The sequence below is a fragment of the Drosophila navojoa genome, chromosome 2 (genome assembly GCF_054131105.1).
Source record: "Drosophila navojoa isolate 15081-1374.11 chromosome 2, UAZ_NAV_1.0, whole genome shotgun sequence".
NCBI classification, from domain to species: Eukaryota; Metazoa; Arthropoda; class Insecta; order Diptera; family Drosophilidae; genus Drosophila; species Drosophila navojoa.
This window is the reverse complement of record NC_142890.1, coordinates 448,480-468,097: the sequence shown is the minus strand read 5'-3', so window position 1 is coordinate 468,097 and position 19,618 is coordinate 448,480. Positions and strand designations below refer to the sequence as shown.

The window sequence follows — 19,618 nt, the reverse complement described above, 5'->3', positions numbered from 1 at the left end:
GTCGCTGTCGCTGCCCGCTGCCACCGCTCGTTAAGTGGCTTAGCGAGCACGTAAAACCAGTTCCGCTGACGCCGGCAGCGCTGTCGCCGTCGTCGTCGCAGTCGCCGTGGCTGCTGCCCTCCTGTTTGGTTAGCTTTAACGAGCCTGTTTGCCACCTTGTTTGAACCTAACCTACCATAATAAACGCGCGCCAACCCTCCCGCCCGCACTTGCCTACGCCTGTGGTGGTTGCTCTGCCTTGGCTCCGCCTCGCGAGTGTTTGCCTCTCGCTCGCACGGCTCGCTCTCTCACTCGCTGCGCCGGCGCGCTCGTCTGTGCTGAGGTGGACAAACCGGTCTGGGTCTGCGCGTCGCTTGGCAGCACTGGCCGGCAGCTGTGCAGCAATTGGCGCAGTGGGCGTGACGCTGCTGGCCTCTGATTGGTCGCTGCGTCGCAGTTAGTCGAACAGTTACAGTTAGCGCTGGCTTGCCAGTGGGAGCGTGAGTGAGAGGTGGAGAGGGACGGGGACGGGGACGGAGAGCAGCTTTTGCATTTGCGACGACATTTTAAATGGAAAACGTTTTGCTTTTGGGGTTTTTATTACGCACGGAGACGAAAGCACGAAGAGAATGTATTTTCATTTTGATTGCTTCTATTTTCGGCTTAGCGATGCGAAGCGAGGCGAAGCGTTCCGCCATCTCGTTCCTGTGCGAGCAGGCCAAAGCACGGAGAAGTGCAAATGTGGCAGATTAATAGCACAATTGGAAATAGCAGCGTTTTGTCAGCTTCAAACTCCACAAAGCAGGGCAGGCGTGCCGGGCAGAGGGGGTGGGGCGGGCCACAGCTCTTAGAGTGTGGTCCACTTTTTCGCAGCGGCTTTTCCTAATGCCTGCCCCAGGCTTAAGCCATTGACAGCCGCTGCGCGAGATCTCTATTAGCAGCGAGCGCAAAATGTTCCGCTGCTATCGCTCACCTGGCATTCTGGCAGCCAGCGATAAGATATGCCCCACTCACCCACCGCCTCCCGCCCGACGCCCACTTGGGGTCTATGCAAATGGAAATTATTTTGTTTTCAGCATCTTTTACTGCGTTCCAAGTTCACTTAAAGGTTAATTGACAGTTTTATTGGAGAGTTTCTTGGCCTTGAGCATGGCTCCAGCTCAGGTGGCAAACTGGAAGGCTAGCTACCTGCCTAGCTGACTACCTGGCTAGCTGGATGTCAGGAATGCCGCCGCGTCTTGATTCTGCAATTGCAAATGGATAGCTATGTAGCTATTTCTGATATGTTGGCATGTGCCATGTACGCACATGCCAGAAAGAGAGAGAGAGAGAGATTAGTTATTTTCTTCTGTCTCTAAGACCAATTGTAAGTTTTTCCTCGTGCTCGTTTAACAAAAAAAAAAAAGAAAATTAATCAAAAAAATTCAATTTTGCACTTAAGAGCAACGTTTTTGGTAACAGCCCGCAGCCACAGTCAAATCTTGGCCAACAATGAAGCGAACAATTACTGCATATTTAATTCAAATCACAGCAACTCGCATTCTACACTGAGCGAACAATGAGCTGCGAAGAGCAATTTAAATTAATTTCCGGTAATATTTATATATTCCAATTGAGTAGTAAATTTAAAAACATTTCAATATAAATTAAAGTTGAATTATTGATATTAAATAACGAATAATCTAGTGGGGAGACACCTCAACTCTCAACAGATCATTTACCTACACAAAACCAGACGCACACAACTTGTGCACACACGTATTCGTGCAGCTCCACTATATATGCATAAGCTCTACTATATATGATAAATCCTAGTATTCGTATTCGAATGAACTGAAATTCCCAAACTCGTTCAGCAGAGGGTGTAAATATATTATAGATCCCATTTCCAGTTCGTGGGGCAAGTGCTTATTATATAAATGATAACAGAGTGAAATTCCATAAAATCAATTTATAAATATTATAATTGTAATTTGATATATATATGTATGGAATTGCGAGTTAACTTTGCAAATGCTTCAATTTTAATTCTTAAACTCTGTTGCTTTATATGTATTCGTTTCCTTACATTGTTTTCTTGCTGTGTATTGTCTTATAGGCAAATTCATAGTCGCACTTATACACAGTCACACGCACACTCACACACACACACTCACACACAATGGGACGCAAAAGGACGCTTTGCTGAAAGTCACGACGCATCGCCATCGACGTGGCTCGTAGGCCGTGTAAGCCAACTAATTGGATTTCATTTGAACAGCAGCAGCAACAACAACAATGAGCAACAATTGCCATAATAAAACAGCAACAGCCACAACAACAACAGCAGCAGCAGCAACAACAATAGCAACAACAATGGGCCAAATGGTCTCGACTTGGGCAATTGCAATGCAATTTTAATGCAAAATGAGAGGCGGGCCACATTTTTATTGCATTTTTACTTGTATTTCAGTTAATAGCAGGCAGCAGCAGCAGCAACAACTACAACAACAGCAACAGCATGAAATTGGTGCTTGGTATGAATACAAAATGAGGCTAAGAGATGCCACCACAATGCAGGAACAGAACTTCACCTTCGGGAGAGGGGGGATAGAGGGTAGTTGCTGCCATTGCTGGCAAAATTAGTATGCAGCAGCTTACTGCAGTCAACAACAGCAGCAGCAGCAGCAGCAGCAGCAGAAGCAACTACTTCGCATTGCCTTTGCTGCTCCTCTTCCATGTGCAGGACTTTGCCACTTGACTTTATTGGCAACTTCATGGAATATTCAGCAGTCAAGTTCTGCGCAAGTGCCTTCAAATGGACCACCCCTACTCCCACTCCCACTCATCAAACCTCCTACCCCTTCCCCTTCCTCGAGCTGCTAAGCATCCAATGCCTTTGCTGCAGCTTCATTTCATATGCATTTTTATTTGCCTCATATACAAATGGCAACCAGGCAATCACTGTGTGTGTGTGTGTGTGCGAGTGGGAGTGTTGTGGACAAGGGGCGTGGCACGGCACAAATGTCACTTCAATTGCCAATACTGATTATGGCGCTGTCTCAGTGTGTCGCAGCGCGAACTTTATGTGCGGCCAGCGCAGCGCTATTATTGGTGACATTTTTTTTGGCTTTTTAAGGTTTATGCGAATGTCTTTCGAATGCCCACAAATTGTTTGCAGCGAGAGAGAAGAGAGAGATGGCAATAGTAACGGGAGGAAGTTGGAGAGAAAGACTTATACCAAGTATACATACATATATCTACACTGTCGTCATACCCATTGAATAAAATTGAAGAAGTAGAAAGTAAGAGACCGCAGAGAACACATAAAGTATAGAATGTATGGAATACTTACATGTATGTATATGTGAGCAACATAAAGTATAGAAAGCATATAAAATATGAGAATATAACATATACATATGTGTAAACTTTATGTATGCTGTGTATATATGTGTAAAGTTTATATGTATATTAGACAAAGCACATAATATATATATAAAGGCTATAAGATATATACGTTGCCAGTATCTCAACTGCAAAGCAAAGTTAACTCCCTAACTTTGGTTGACAAACCAATAACCCGATTTTTCGAAACTTCTTTATATATTAAATTCTGATGTTAGAGATAGCAAGAGAGGTATAATCAATCAGGTATATCCTATACTATCCCAATATTCGAATGTATTTATATAGATATATAAATATTCTACCTTCTTAGGTAGAGTATTTGGAGCTCGTTCACAGCTTTCATTCTATCTCGCCTGGGCTACTCTTGCCATTTGTGTGATTTCCCTCAACACGTAAGACGCCTTCTAGTGTGTCCTGGCGACTTGCCTCGCTCCCCTGGCTTTTGCTTTTCGAAGTGCTTTTGGCCTGTCCGCACTTAGACGTGGACTTCGAGTTCGACTTGGAGTTGGTCTTCGATTTCGGTTCGGGTGGGACCAAGTGCTTGTTTGGGTCTATGCGTGATTTTGTTAGTGAATTGACCACACAATTTGCTAAGCGATAAATTAGCACATTAATTATTTAATCATGTGTCTGAGCCTCTCTCGCTCTCTCATTATCTATCTATCTCTATTGGTTTCTATGTGCGTGTGGGAGTCTTGTTGTTTCTTGTTGTGGCGCGCGGTTGACTTGTTGAGCATCGATTGCACTGATTTGAGCTAAGGGAGAAAGGATGTTGTGCTCAGCAGCTGAGATTAGCATGGGAAGGGAATCTCATACTAAGGTATAGTTGCCAGGGAATACGTAATTTTCTAGTAACGAACTATCAGAGTTGACAGTTTGCTCATGAAATCTTAAGACTAAATATATCTGAGATAATATATGGTTTTATGTGTTATTTATACCAATGCGCTCAATCACCATGGAATTTTCATGTATTAAGTGCTATTCTAGACACCTAACAGAGTAGTAGTTGCTCTGACTATAAATACTGAAGTACCTCTTCAATTATGTACTCTCATATCTACATATATGTCTATGTAACCTTTTGTAATGTTAGTGCCAATCAGAATATACTTTTAAAGGGTCTGGGATATGGAGAGCCAGAGTATTACCCGCCACAGTCATATCTTCCGTAATGGCCATTCCATTTCCTGAGTATAATAATCGTGGCATACGAGAGTGTTCCTAATTAATTTCGCACCCACTCTCCATTCTCTCTCCCCACTCTCCCTCCCTCTCTTACTCACTGATTTTTATGTAGCCACACAATTTTGGGGAGCACATGCGAGCCCCTGCGCATGCATATTGCATGGTATATGGGCATTTTTAATAAGTATCCAATTTTTTGCCACGCATTTTCGCATTTTGTGGCGCCCTCCTAAGCTGCTCTTCCTCTTCCCCTGTTCGACGCCTTCAGCATATGCCCGTCGACAATTTTTATGCTTCGCCATTTTTGGTCGTTTTATAAATTAAATATGCCACTCGCGCAATTTCAGCCAGCGATTGTTTCGCAATACCCTGTAATGCACATATGCAGAAGGTGGCTTGCATCGCAAAACAAAAATTTGCTTTGTTGTGTCAATGAATTGGGATCACCGAATGCAAGTAAAGAGTAGTAAAAATCGAATTATTTCGATTGATTGAATGACTGACTGATTGACTTAGCGGCTGATTTTATTTCTATAAAATACTGTTCTATTCATGACCAAATTCAATTAAGCCTAGGGTATTTCATGGCCTATAAGTGCAAGTGTGTGATAGGTGCTGTGGCACAGTTTTTGGGCCGGGTTAAATGGAATACAATGGGGTTGTTATGGCCTGACGGCGTCTGGCGCTGAGGCTGGGGTTGGGCTCGCGTTCGGGGTGCTCTCCGAATGTGCGACACGCCGTTAAGCAGTTCATTTGTAGGCAATTTTCGTATGATTGCAAACCATTTGCGCTGTGCCCTCGCTCCGGGTGCGTGCGATTAGCTGCAATATTTATGGAGCCTACTTAGAGCGCTTTGTGCAGTGGCAGCCATGATTTTTATTGCACCCAGAGAGAGGTAGAAAGAGAGGAAGAGGGAGAGACAGAGAGAGAAACTGAATAAGCAATTTAGTCGTGTTTGATATGTGCTTTGAGTTTCATAAATTAGACATCTAAAACTCTGCCTTTTTGGGCATCTGGTCTCGTTCATAAATACAAATTAAAATCGCTCTTTCGTTTGGCACATTTAACTAATTTGTATAACAGCTTTGTTGGGGCCCAGTTTGGAGGGGCTTTCCAGTCGCTGGAGACATAAAACTAATTAAATCAGAGTTTGCTCGTAAAAATACCAGATCTGTAGCATTCATTCATTTGAGTGTTCTCTGCTGGAAGACTTACGCCCCCATAAACCGGGCCCAAGACAAAGGCGCAAATATTTACGTTAAATATTTGGAAAGTAAATTATAACATTAAAAGCGAATAAAAAATAACGAATGCAGAGAAACGTTCATAAAAAATGATGCTCTGTGACAGGTATTTGTTGAAGTATGTTTTCAAAACGAGCTCACGACACGTTTTGCATACCCTGTAAACACTGAGAGTGTGTAAAAGTGGGGTATCATGACTAGAAGATGTAGTTGATGAGATTGAGCAGTGGAAAGATTTACATTTCACATTCACTATTTGAATTTGCTAATGAATTCGAAGATTAGCTTAAGTAGAATCTTTGAGTTTGGTATAGAATTGCCTATAAGAAATGGAATTCCTAAGATTGTCTTGCCCAGATATCCGCTTTCTATAGAGTATCTTCTAGACTCTATCATCACTTCCAGTGGCATGGCCAATGTTAGCTCAAACTAAATGCATTATAATCGTTATATATGTATATTCATAACTATGCATGTTTTTATATACATATTCGAAATGTATTGAATATCATTTATATAGAGAACTTACACCTCTTTGAGTCTTCGGCTCGTGCCGTTATCTCAACTAGCCGAGTTAATTGCTTAATCTGCAAGGCTGCATTAGATGCTGCTCCGGCTCGGGTCATTGCTGGACGAGCTCACCTTTCTACCTGGGCCAGAGCCGTGAGTCATGCGCTGGCTTATCGAGACGAGAAATGCGTGTCTCCGTCTTCAATAATTTTATAGCCCACGTTGCGGCAGCGCAGCGCAGCTCAGCGCAGCGCAGCAGAAAAACAAAACCTCGCTGCAATCAATTAGCATTGTGACCTGTTTTTTACCTGCCGCCCTTGCCCTTGCCCCCTCTGGCCGGCCCTCAGCCGCTCCTGTGCGCTCGCCCCGGGCCTGTCTCTTATCAGTTTGACGCGCTTGTTAATGAACGAGCGAGGCCTCAAGCATTGCAGCGGGGCACGTGGTGGGGGCATGAGGCAGGAGCAGGGGTGTTCCACTCATATTTTGATGCATCGATTGGCTTTTGTTTTTGTTTGTTTTGTTATTGTTAAAAGCTTTTTGCTTAATACGCATTTTAAATGCTAATTAAAATGTTTTTTTTTTTTTTTTTTTAGGGATTTGTTCGACTTGTTCTCTGCTTGCTTCTCTGTTCGCATTTGCATTTAGGCACTATAAAAAATTTGTCAGAATTGATGATGATGGGAAATATTATAAATGACTTTTACACTCTTACACTTTTGCACGTTTTTTCATCATTTCTACATTACACTGTGCAACGCAGTCATTTTTCAACAGAGCCAAAGAATTTCCGCATTACAAATGAGTATTTTCCAGTTTTCTGGCCTCCCATTTCCCAAAACAATTAAAAAATCCTCAGACTAGGGATCTGCTGCTCTAGCCGACTTGTCTCGTTCATCATGCCCAAATGCATTTTAGCTGAAATTAAAAAATATTTATATACATATATATGTGTGTGTATGTATGTATATATACTGCGCCGCTGTTCATTAATTCCAAGTGGCCTCTGGCAGCTTAGCTGAAGCTGTTGCAACTGCTACAAAATTCAGAGCAAAAGCATTCACAACCCGCTTTGGGGACAGACTCAGAGCTCAGCTAGCAACTGCCTTCAGCTGATGGACATGTGTAGCTGGCGCTGCTGCAGCAACTGAATCCCTAATTCTTTGCCAAAACAAATCTCTCACTCACTCTCACTCTCACTCTCTCACTCTTCCCTTGCAATATCAACTTTTAGTACTACTTCAAGGGCAAATGCTTGAATAGTGTCATCCATTTAAAGCTTTACTCTTTTGACTAGTTATCTTATATTATATGTTTATTTGTTGAGAAATCGACATCCGCTTAGATGCCACGCCTTGACGCCCCAAGTGATTTATGAGTCTATCTGAAAACGAGGCTAACAATGGACCAAGGGAAGATTAAATCAGTCAAATCGAATCGCTCAGAAAATTCAACAAAGGCTGAATTAAAAGCGAATATTTTGGAAAACTACATAAGGCGAAACTATCAGGAGGACTAGAGACTAGAAGACACAGAGGCCTTCCACGTTTCCAGGCCGCATCGAGAGCAGACATTGCATAAACGAAAAAGCTAGTATACTCTTCTTTCGTGCCGTTGAATTGAAGAACATACACTTCAGATTACGCACTATCTATCTATCACTATCAAGGCCTACTAAGTATAGACTACAGAGTATAAGCAAGGTCAGGCACGAACAGCACATCAAAAATTGAATGACAATCATGAAATTAATTGAAATTCTCTTTTGATTGCAGATTAAATTTATGGCTAATCGTTTAGCAAACGCTGTCTGGCATCACTTGATCTGCTTGGCTTGCTGTATACCCTGTACAAAGCTGAAAGTGTCAAGCAAAGTCGCTCACACAGAACTTGAACTTTGGCAGAGTATTGGGCAGTCAGTACTCACTTAAAGAAACATTTATATTTGAGTCTACAACTGAGTTATACAGAAACGATAAATTGAATAAGCCTGCATATGTTTGGCTACCTTTTAGGGTTTAGGATCGCGCAGCAAAGTCCAGCCAAATGCCTCCGTTGAGAGTCGTCACTAGCCCCGCTGGCTGGAACATATTGTCCTTGCGAGTCTTTGGATTGACGCTGACATCAAAGTTGACGATGAGCTCGACGAGTGCCGCCTTGATCTGAGCGAGGGCAAAGCGCATGCCTAGAGGACCCAAAGGACATTTAGTTTGGGAATAGCTCTCAATGGGACTCGCTCTACTCACCTACGCAGATGCGTGGACCATCGCCGAAGCCCATGAATGCGCCTTGATCGCGGTATGCCTTGATGGCACTGGGGTCCACGAAGCGCTCCGGCTGGAACTCTTTGGCATTGGGAAAGATGTCCTCATCGAGCATGTAGCAGGAGTGCGGCACCACGACTATGGTGCCCTTTTCCACTGTTATGTTTGGCCCGTTCTTATTGGGCAGCTCAATGGACTCGGTGCACACCTTGTTGGCAAAAGCAAGGGGTGGGAAGAGTCGAATGCATTCTGCAAGCCGGATCGAAAGTTATTGTAAGACCTCAAATATTTCCACTCTCATATATATTCACCATGCACGCAGGCATTCAGGTAGGGCAGCTCGAGCAGCTTATCGAAATCGATGAAGCCCTCATCGTTGAGATGTTCCTTCAGCTCATCTCTTAGGCGCTGCTGCACCTTGGCATCGCGGCCCAGCAGCAGCAACGTGTGGGCCAAGATCGTGGCCGTCGTCTCAAAGCCATCCAGCAGGAAGGTCATCGAGCAGGCGGTCACCTGGCGAGTGCTGAGGTTCTTCTTCTTGGCCAACTGCTGAATGTAGTCCAGGAAGTCCACTCGACTCGAGAGCTGGCCCGCTGCCACTTGGCCATTGCGCGTCTCGATCGCCGCCCCCATGAAGTCCACGAAGAAGCGCTCCACATCTTTGGGTATGAAGCGCCACTTCTTGACACGTCGCAGCGAGGGTATCAGGGCCATAACGGCAAAGCTGAGCGAAATGTACAACGGCTGATCGAACAGGGCCTTGATCTTGGCCATCACAGGCGTGGGACGATCGGTGAAACTCTGAGCGCTCAGGCCCAGGACGCAATCCGTGACCATTTCCGAGGTAAAGCAGAGGCTGAGCTGGTGGTTGGGATAGAGAGATGACTCTTTGATATGTGCTCTACATATATGTATGCATATATGTCAAGATGTATATATATACTGCATAATTTACTCACTTCCTTGCCATCTACACCATCTTTGGGCGCCATACGAATTTGCTTGCGTATGAATTCGTTCATTTTTTTGCACACTTGCAATGTCACTGGATAAGCCGTCTTGATCTGCAGATGATTATCAATATGTAACACATATAAGGAGACAGGCAAAGAGAGAGAGGTGAGAGAGAGAGAGGTGCCTCTTATGGCTTACCCGACTTATGGTTAGGCCGGGAGTTATTTCGGCGCGACGCTCCTTCCACGCCTCGCCCGTCATCGTGAACATGTTGTTGGCGAATAAGAAGTCGGACTTCTCGTCTACCATGGTGGCCATCTCGTTGTCGTGGAAGTTCTTGAAGCTCGACACGAAGACGCGATGCGCTAGCTCCGGATTGACAATCAGAAGTTGAGGCATCCGAGACATATAAATGCCAACTGCATCGTATTGCTGCTTGTATTTGCTGCCGAAAGGGGAAGAAAATCATTTAGATTGAAGTCGAGCGCACAAAAGAGAATCTGGCGTTACTTGTAGATCTCATTCAGATCGCATACGGCATGCTGCTTCGTTGTGAACAGATTGGGATAGTTGCCAGTGAGCAGGGCTGGCTTCGGGCCGGGCACCTTGCGCTTGCGCCAGTAACCGTAGTTCCAGGTGAGAAACGCGTAGCCCAGCAAGGCTACCAGAGCAAGTAGAGCCAACGTAGTGAGCATTGCGACAACCGTTGCTCGAATGCTGGCCGCCTGCTTATGCCCAATTATAAATACTGTTCGCTGGTCATGATACCTTATCAGAGTGTAGCCTAATCAGCTGGCTGCAGCGAGCAGACCCCCCGCCCAATTGCCTTCCATCGCTCGCCTTTTGAAAATAGAGTATATTCGCGCAAAATGTTACTCTCTCTCTCAGTCTCTCTCTCTCTCTTTGTTCCACTCTCGCTTCTTTCCAAAATCTGTCGAATATGGCTTTTACAGAGTAAACCCGTTCACGGCAAATAGATATCCGCCAATGGCATAACTGAATCTGACTATTCTTAGCCTTGCACGAGTATCGTGCAGTCAGTTTCATTCGACTTTTCAACATTATTTCATGCGTTTGTCCGATGATTTCATTTTGTGCTTGCGAGCATGACGTTGATTTTCATTTACCCGTAGGAATCACCCTCAAAACTCTGAATGAAGCATGACTCGACGAATTCTCCTACTGAATATTGTTTACATTTGTATAATCTTCTTAGATAGAGACTGAGGCTACATAATGAGTATTTGGCAATAACACAGTGTTCCTCGCAGCTTGAGCTGTTGTCTAGTGCTCTGGAGGAGCATGGGTATGCTGCAGGTTGATCGAGTTTTAAGGGCAGTATAGATCTTATATGATATAAAGATGACGAGTCAACCATACTACACTCTAGTGTAGTAAGAGTATATGTAATACGCAATTTCAATACTCTTTCTCTCTCTCTTTCTCTCTACATAATTTAATATCAATTTCACTCCCTTTCTTTCGCCCTCTCTCTCTCTCTCTTTCTGTCATCCTCGCTTGCTCCGTCTCTCTCTCTCTTTCATTATCTCTATTTCTCTCATTCTCCCTCTCGCTCTCGCACTATTTATCTCTCTTTCACTCATACTTTATTTCGAGTTTCACTTACTTTATAAAAGACTTTTATCAACTCACGCGCCTACACATTTCTATTATATATCAACATTTATATATGTTTATATTTACATATCTGAAAACTTGGCTGTTCATTCATGTCAGCATTCGGCTTGAGCATTTGAAATGGATTTATGTGCGTCGCTCGGAAGCACATAAAGAACCATTAAGCGACCAAATAAGTGACAATCTCAAGGCAGTGTCTATGCCCCCAACCGAGTGGTGGGGGAGTCGGGGGAGGTGGCGCAACTATCAGTGGTGCATTGCCATTACACCCACTCGCAGTTTGTATATATTGTTGTCCAATTGCTCAGCTAATGGATTGCGAGCACAGTTAATAACTCGAGCACACACAAAACTGTGCCAGCTGCGTGTTTGTTGGTGTGTGTGCGAGTGTGTGTGCTGGGGCCAGGAAGTGGTGCAAGTGTGGCCTGAAATGGCTGGCCAGCTGCCGTCCAATTAAACACTCAGCCACAAGCGATGACGGGGCCTCGACTCCGGCCGAGGATGGGATGCTGAGCTGAGCTGAGCTGGGCTGACCTGGCCACGTGTGACAAATTGACGCTTTTTAATTTCGCTTGCACCGCCGCAACGCCGCACCACCATCAACAAAACCACTTTAAAAATAAACGCAAAGCGCCACACGACGAATCGCCAATAACAAAATGACAAAATAACGAATTAACGAATTACGAATCACGCATACGCCCCATGTGCCCCACGCCTGTCGCCTCTCGCCCATCGCTGGCTGCTGTTGTCAACTCTGGCCTGATTGACGATGTTGTTCAAGTGGTTGTTGCTGTTGCTCTGCTTGTTCCTCTTGCTGCTACTATAAAGGTGTTTTCATTTTGCATGCGAAACAAAGCAGAACCAAAAAAAAAAAAAAAAAACGTCGCCTTGATTAATTGCCTCGCACAAGCAGCGACTGCTAAGCAGAGTCAAATGGATATAGAGATACACATACTTATGCATGTGTATGTGTGTAGTGGCTGAGGAAAAGAGAGTGTTTCAATTCCGCTTTGACTCTACTTTATTTAACAAATGATGTGCATGCCTTCTGCGACGATAATGCGAAGCGCCAGCTCTGTCTCTCTGTCTCCCTGTCTCCCTGTCTCTCTATCTCGCTCGTCCTGTTGCCTGTTTCATTCGCCTTCGCTCGCATCGTCTGGCAAACCAATCAAAATGTTAATGACACTCGCCAATACAGTTATCATCGCAGCGGCGTCAGCTACGCTGATATCTGTTCGGAAGGGGTCGAAGGGGGTGGTGCAGGAGGCAATATGACTTCAGTGAGCCTTTTAACAGTGCTCTGCCATAGCTTTTGTTCTCACACACTATATATAGAGCTGGTATACTCAATATGTTGTGAAGTGTGACATCTCATCTTCTTTCTCTTTCTCTCTCTTTTTCTCTCTGTCTCTTATTTGTCTTTGTTATGAAAACTGATTGTTGCTTAGACTTCCTCTCTCAATACTTCCTCTCTATCTCTAAAATCAATAAACAACAAATATATTTTTTTGTCGAATTATTCTTATCACCCCGTACTATTTTCATATTTGATAATGAAGTGCAGTTAGTATTTAATCAAGTCAAATTAGTTAGTCAAACATAGTTGGGTTTACCATATAAATAGTCTCCAATACCTTATAAGTATTATTCTACTTCCGATTTCTGCAAGTGTATTTGGACTTCGTCAAGCTCTGCTGCTCATTTTGTTCCCTGCATCTGCTGGTTGTCATTTGGCGTCTCCATTTCTCTGCCCGTCGTCTCTTCGTTCAGTTCCCTCCCTGCATCGTCTTCTCCTGCGCCGTCGCCTTCTCCCGCTCCACTGCTGTTAAGTTGTCATTTCCATTATGAGCATGTCGCTTTAGCATTTAACAAATAGTTGAGACATTTACAAGCATCGATAAGCGCCAGCGCTGCGCCGTGGCACCTGGAGAGGACCTCCACAGAGCGGCCGATCGATCGACGGGGGGATCAATGGCCCAGCTCCACATGCGGCTGCGATTTGTGTTAATGTATTTAGATTTGGGTCTCAGCCGATGCGTCGGCTAATTGATGTCGCTCTTAAATGGCCAGCTAAAGTCTTTCATATTCATACTCTGTCACACATTAATCAACGCGCGCAGCACCCATAAAGCTCATAAATAACCAAATTCGAATTCAAATTCAAATCGAAGTCAAAGTCGAAATCCAACTCCAAGTCCAAGGCCCATCTCTTAGCTGAAGCGGCCCACACACAATAGCCAAGCACTTCACCAGCGAGATTTATAATAATAATTGCCTGGCGCTTCCCATGCGAGCCAAGCGTCGCCACAATATGACAGACAACTCAAGAACTTATCAGAGTCAGTGACAACCAGATGAAGAAGAAGATGATGAAGAAGAAGATGTGAACTGGCGACACCGGATGTGCTGCATAGGCATAAAAGCTAAAGCGGAGAGCGTGACACGAGAGCAGGAGGCATTGGTATTAAAGCTGGGCAGGAGGTATAAGGTAAACGATAGCAAACGATAGTATAATATAATTTGGGAGTGCTTACATAGCAGACTCTGAGCGAGCATTCATGAATGAATGGACACCTCGAAAGCGGGTAGTCAAACAACAAAGGCTAAAAGGACTCAACTCAACTGTCTGATTAGGAATCTATATGCATTATGCTGGCGAACACTTGCGCTATGTCAATTTATCGTCCTTTACCCATAATTAAAAATGACAAATTATTTTCTAATACGAGTACACGTCTGCTCATGCGTGTCCGACAACTGTTCGCCTGGTTCTGCTCATCTCTAGGAGAAGTATTTCGGCCATTGCATAGATCAAAATTGTGTTGACAAAGGGGAAAAATTATCGATTGATAATGCGGCCAATTGTGGGCTGTGCACATAAACAAAGCATTAAAAACATATCGAAAACATTTTTAAGGTAATTTATCAAAAGATATGAAAAACAGAGAAAGAGAGAGGGAGCGGAGCCGGGTGGGAGGGTGAGTGAGACGAAGGTGATTGGTGGGCGTCATTGTTTATAGTGCTAATTACAAGCTGAGCGACAGACTGCAACAATTTGGAATCGATTTGTCAGCGAGAGCGTCATAAAGAGAGAGAAAGATAGAGAGGAGGGCAGAAAGAGATACAGTATGAGGGAGGGCGGGTTATAGTTCAAGCCATATGGCAACGGAGGAGTATTACTTGTGCTCATTAGAACGAGCATAAATCATTTGCGATGATTGCTTCCACAGAATCGATGGACAAAGAAAGAGAGTGAGAGAGGCAGACAAAGAAGGAGAGAGACAGAGAAAAACGATCTTTAGGCAAGCTAAGCAACTGGCAATCAGCAAAAGCACTTCCGATGTGTGAACGTGTAACGTGTGCTCTAGGCGGTAGAGAATGATCGGCATATACCCTGTAGTAGAGATATACTCAACATGTGTGAGAGCAGGTAAAAATAGGATTCAAATATGTTAAGTTCATTTCATTTATCGTTTCTCAATTTCATAGAAATGGGAAAATATTTATTTTATCTTTTAACCTTCTTGTCTAATGGAGAGTTAGATATACATAAACGATATATGAACTTTGAACTTACGGGATCCCACTGCTATATCTCGCATACCCCTACTCCACTGTGTACAGGGCATAACGAGCTCCACCAACAGCCATCTTGGAGTAGACGGCTCAACGTGTTGGGAGTAAAAAGTTTGCGTAATTTGTTGAAAACGTTTTGTTTGAAATTGAAATTGGTTTCTGCTTCAGCCCGACAATTTAACCACAAATCGGACAAAGCGGCTAAAACGTTCAAAGCGATAGACCCAGCCCCAAACTGCGGCGCGGATGAGAATTCTCGCAGCGTTAAGTTGCGCTGAGAACACGCAAAGGAAATAAAAATAAAAATAAGAAAAGATTAATTCGAGCAAATGTTAAGTTTGCTGTGCGCGATTTAGCATACCCTACAATGAACTATATAATTGGACACGGCGCATCAGGCAGGCACGTTTCATATTAACAAAGCCAGTCAGAGACAGAGGAAGAGCGAGACAGAGAGACTGAGAGAGGGAGAGAGAGGAGGTCAAATGCTTGCAATTGGCTATGAAAATGATGGCCATTGCATTTGCATTCAACGCGAATCAATTCCAAATGGCCATCCATCTGAGCTTCATCAGCAGCAATCAACATCGGCAACGTCATCATCGCCATCATTCACATTAAATAACATCATTATGACGAAAAAGTCTTTTCTGCTGTTGTTGATGAAAACGATTTTAAATTATTTTATTTCAATTGCAAAATTATGGCTCCACTTGGAACGGGCTTTGGCTGCAGCTTGCCTAGAGATGGGGATTTATTCAACTCCCCTGCCCCGACCCCTGTTAGTGGTGTGGAAGGAGAGGGGCGTGCAGGGGACAGCTGTAGCCTGCCGCATGGCTGCGACTATATCAATTTTTTGCGCTTTTTCTGTTTTTATTGCTACTCCATTAAAATTGAATTGACTTTTTTGTTGTTGTTATTGTTGCAGATGTTGTTGCTGTTGTTGTTGGCATATTGCCTGTTAATGCCTGAAAATATAATAATAGTCATTAGGCTGAAACAGAAACGATTGTGCGATTGATGTTAAATTAAAAATTATTGATTATGCAGCAGCAGCAGCAATACCCAAGCTGAAAAATGTTCGCATCGTTGAATTTACATATAGATATGGACAATGGAGTTGAGATATATAATTTATATGTATATATAAGAATAACCTTACGTCTGTATGAGATGGAAGAATAGAATTCAAGAACATATATTACAGTTTTTTATTTTTTTATGTACAATTTATTAACAAAGAGGATGTGAAATCTCTCAAATCAAATCTCTTCAAATGATATAACTATACATGATTATTTCTTTGCTTGAACCTTTTTGAAATTGGAAAATTTCGAACGTAATTTCAAATTTGGGCGCGTTTCGGAATAAGCAGTTAAAAAGCAAGTAGTATTCAGTATAGCAGTATACCAAGCAGTTCTCACAATAATCTGATTTTCGTGCTATCCGACAGATGGCGTAAATGCTGTGGTTCGTGCATTGGCTATATCGTTGAATTTGACTCAACAAATCAATATTTAACGAAAACTTTGAGCAAAGAGCACAACGAACGTATGAAAAAATTTACAAGTCGTTTAGTTTTCGATGAAAATTTCTGTTTTGTAAAACTAACAATAGAGTGCGCACTGTCTGAGTGCGAGAAAGAAAGAGGAAGAAGAAGGAAAGGAAAGAAAGAGATGGAAGAGGGATAATAGTATAACATATTGTAGCAACTATAGTTTTGCTAAATATATGTTGCTTACCTCAACGATCTGCAGATATATAAAAGTAAAATCACTACAGTCAAGCCTCATTAATTGCCGCCAGTTGTGCAGGGACCGCCCGGACTATGCGCCTGCCTCCAGCTGCTGCTTGTGCCAAAAAGGGAGCAGCGCCTCTACCTCTGTCTCTGTCTGCACCTCTACTTCTATCTCAGCCTTCACTTTTGTCTTTGTCTTTGGCTTTTCTTCATCTGATTGCCTTAAATTAGGCGATGTCAATGAAGACTGCGCCCATGTGCCCCTCAAGCCCCACTACATCAGCCCCTCGCTCTGCCCCTGGCAACTTGTGCGCTAATTGAAGTGGAACGGTAAATGTGGTTGACGTCGACGCAGCAGCGGCAGCGACGCCAGCAGCAGAACACTCATACGCACCGTTGCTGTTGATGAAGGGAAATGATAATTGCACACACTCACACACGCCCGGACACACACACACGCACACAATGGCAAATTTTTGTGGAAAAACGTACGTAAATAGCCAGAATCTCATTAAAAAAATCTACGGGCAAGGGCTGCCTAATGAGCGCTTACAGCAGCAGCGTAAGCCCCCACTCTCTGTCAACCTCTCCCCCACCACCTCCTTTCGACTATCTTTTGCCCTGGTAGCAGCCCAACATAATGTAATTATATCGCATTATTTGTCATTTCGAGCAAATGAATTGAAACAAATTTAGTGTGACAAATGAATTGTTTATATGCGCGTATAATACACACACACACACAGAGAGAAACGGAGAGAGAGAGAGAGAGACATATATATGTATATGTATGTGTGTGTGGTTACAGTCAATTTGTTTCTCTTTTGCTTTCTAGCCAATTTCATTTGATTTGAATGCGTGCGAGTTGTTCTGGGCGCAGGCATTAGAACTTGGCCAGCTCATATCTGTTGGCCATCTTTTGGCTGTTCGGCTATTTGGCCGTTTGGCTTTTCGGCTGTTTGCCTTTTAGCTAATTCGAGTTTATGAGCCATGTCTAATTACCAAATGAATTGTGCAATTATTTATTTTTGTTTATTAATTGGCTGCCCCACTAATGAGACACAGCTACAAAATTGAGCCATGAGACGAGCAGAGATACGACCCAGCGATGGGCTGATGGACTGATTGACTAGCTGACTGATCGATTGACCGTCTGACGGAATGACTGACTGACTGACTGCTGCAACATAAACGTATTGAGTTATGACCCTGTCTGGCTGACACTTCTTGCGGTTTCATCAGCCAACAATTCTTACGACCTGACGAAGTCCACGTCAGTGGCTGCGGCTTTTGGCTTTCGGCTTTTGGCTCTCGGCTTTGGTAACGAGCATTTTGGCCTACAATGTTGCCAACGCCAGCGGAAGCAGCCACCACAAAGAGCCATTTATGCAAAGTGCTCAAGCATTTAATGCGGGCTACCCCTCTCTCCCTTGCTCTTCCTTGTCTGCCTTTGCTCATTGTGCAACTCATTAGCACTTATTAAAACTAAGTGCAGTCAAAGCCAGAACTCGAAGTGCACTGAGAGAAACGCAGTTAAACTTAGATTTTTAAACTCATTATTTACACACTCAAAGTATAGTTTTAGTTTAGTCTGTTTCTCTTTCTGCTTTGCAATGGAGTATAATAGTCAATAATCTTAAATATTACTATAAATATAACGTAAATATATAAGAGAGTTGCTTGAAACATTTAAATAAAACATATATTGATTGAAATTTCATTTGAGATGTCTTTCTTGTGGCTGCCGTATACGAAGAGCTCTTTGTCAACCCAGTTGCCTGGCAGGTATTGTCTCGTTGAGTCTCTTTTGCTCAGAACTCTCAAAGTCACTGCGATTGCCATGTTGATCAGCAGATGCAGCCGTGTCCATTTAACATGGCTAAAGGCATCGATGTCACATAGTTCACCCATGGCATTCGCCAGACAAATTCATTGATATGATTTATATTAGCTAAACATTTCTTGAGTTTGGAGCTCTTTCTCTAATTTACCTTATTCTTTTTCATTGACTTGGCCTAAGGAGTAAATTTAGATACATACAAATGGTATTTCTTTTATCTATGTAAGTAGCTCTGTTTTTTCTTCCAGTGCAGCGTGAGTATCAGGCGGAAATGATGGGCTTAGATTTCAGTTGCGGGCTACGTTCGACTCGTTCGCTTGGTGCAACATCGACAGCTGCTGTTGCTGCTGTTGTTGCTGTTGTTGCTGTTGCTGCGGCAGTTGTAATCAACATTTCAGCAATTGTCAGTTACAGTTGCAGTTGTTGTGGTTGCTGCTGCTGCAGTTGCCATTGCTGCTGCTGCTGTTGTTGCTATTATTGTTGTTGTTACTGCTGCAAGTGTGCAGTGGCGCGTGTCGCCAGCAAACAGAGAAACAGAAACAGAAACAGAAACAGAAATGCGACTACAAAAAATGGCGTCCAATTAACGCGGCTGCCATATTTGTTTAGCTGTTGTTGTGGTTGTTGTTGTAATTGTTGTTGTTGTCTGTTGTCTGGGCAATAAAACATTTCATTTATTAGCCTTGGCTGTGGCAGTCGGCCCCTGCGGCAAAGTCAATTTAAAGTCGCATTTGCCATTTCGACTGCAGTTTCATTGATTTTTCCTTTGCTTCTCCTTCTCCTTTTCGTTTGCCTTTTCGTTACTTTTCGTTACTTTTCGTTTGCTTGTTTTGAGTCGTGTCAGTAGGCAGTTAGCTTCAGTTTGGCTTCGCCCGCCAGCTGTTGCCCTGGCCACGCCCCTCTGAGCAGTTCACACTTTCACAGGTGGAACAGCGGCAGCGAAAGGATGCGCAGGCAAGCAAATTAAAACAAATTGGTCAACACAATTTGATTATAAAAGCAATAGCCAACGCACACACACACATACACATACACACTCACATCAGTTTGATCATCTTGAACACATTAGGGTGCAGCTGCAGGCGCCGGGAATCGATTATCCTTTTCTTTCGGCGCAGCGCAATCCTTTTGCATACGTGCCGCACCTGTTGTCATGGTTAAACGCGGATCCCAATTCGCTGCGTCTCTAAATGCTGCCAGCCATGCGAGCCATGCGAACCTCGATGCTATCAGTCTAATGGCGTCCTGGCCAGCCATTAATGGGCTGAGCTGCCCGAAGGCTTTCATTTGAATTGGA

General features: G+C 43.6%; 1 protein-coding gene across 1 annotated transcript; it reads right to left on the bottom strand.

Annotated features, from left to right (window-relative positions):
* Nucleotides 1–8,204: 8,204 nt before the first annotated feature.
* Nucleotides 8,205–10,260, bottom strand: LOC108649153 (putative cytochrome P450 28a5). Its single transcript, XM_018098167.3, has 6 exons — nt 10,037–10,260; nt 9,725–9,971; nt 9,532–9,636; nt 8,884–9,433; nt 8,555–8,821; nt 8,205–8,493 (listed from the first exon to the last, which is right to left on the bottom strand). Exons 1-6 carry the CDS (start codon nt 10,219–10,221, stop codon nt 8,327–8,329), a joined length of 1,521 nt encoding a protein of 506 aa, XP_017953656.1. The 5' UTR covers nt 10,222–10,260; the 3' UTR covers nt 8,205–8,326.
* Nucleotides 10,261–19,618: the final 9,358 nt, after the last annotated feature.

Bases quoted from the DNA above. Each gene is read 5' to 3' on its own strand.
- LOC108649153 (XM_018098167.3), bottom strand. From the start codon at position 10,221: ATGCTCACTACGTTGGCTCTACTTGCTCTGGTAGCCTTGCTGGGCTAC. The intron at 9,972-10,036 runs GTAACGCCAGAT...CCCTTTCGGCAG, and splicing joins GATCTGAATGAGATCTACAA to CAAATACAAGCAGCAATACG. The intron at 9,637-9,724 runs GTAAGCCATAAG...AATCATCTGCAG, and splicing joins CCGGCCTAACCATAAGTCGG to ATCAAGACGGCTTATCCAGT.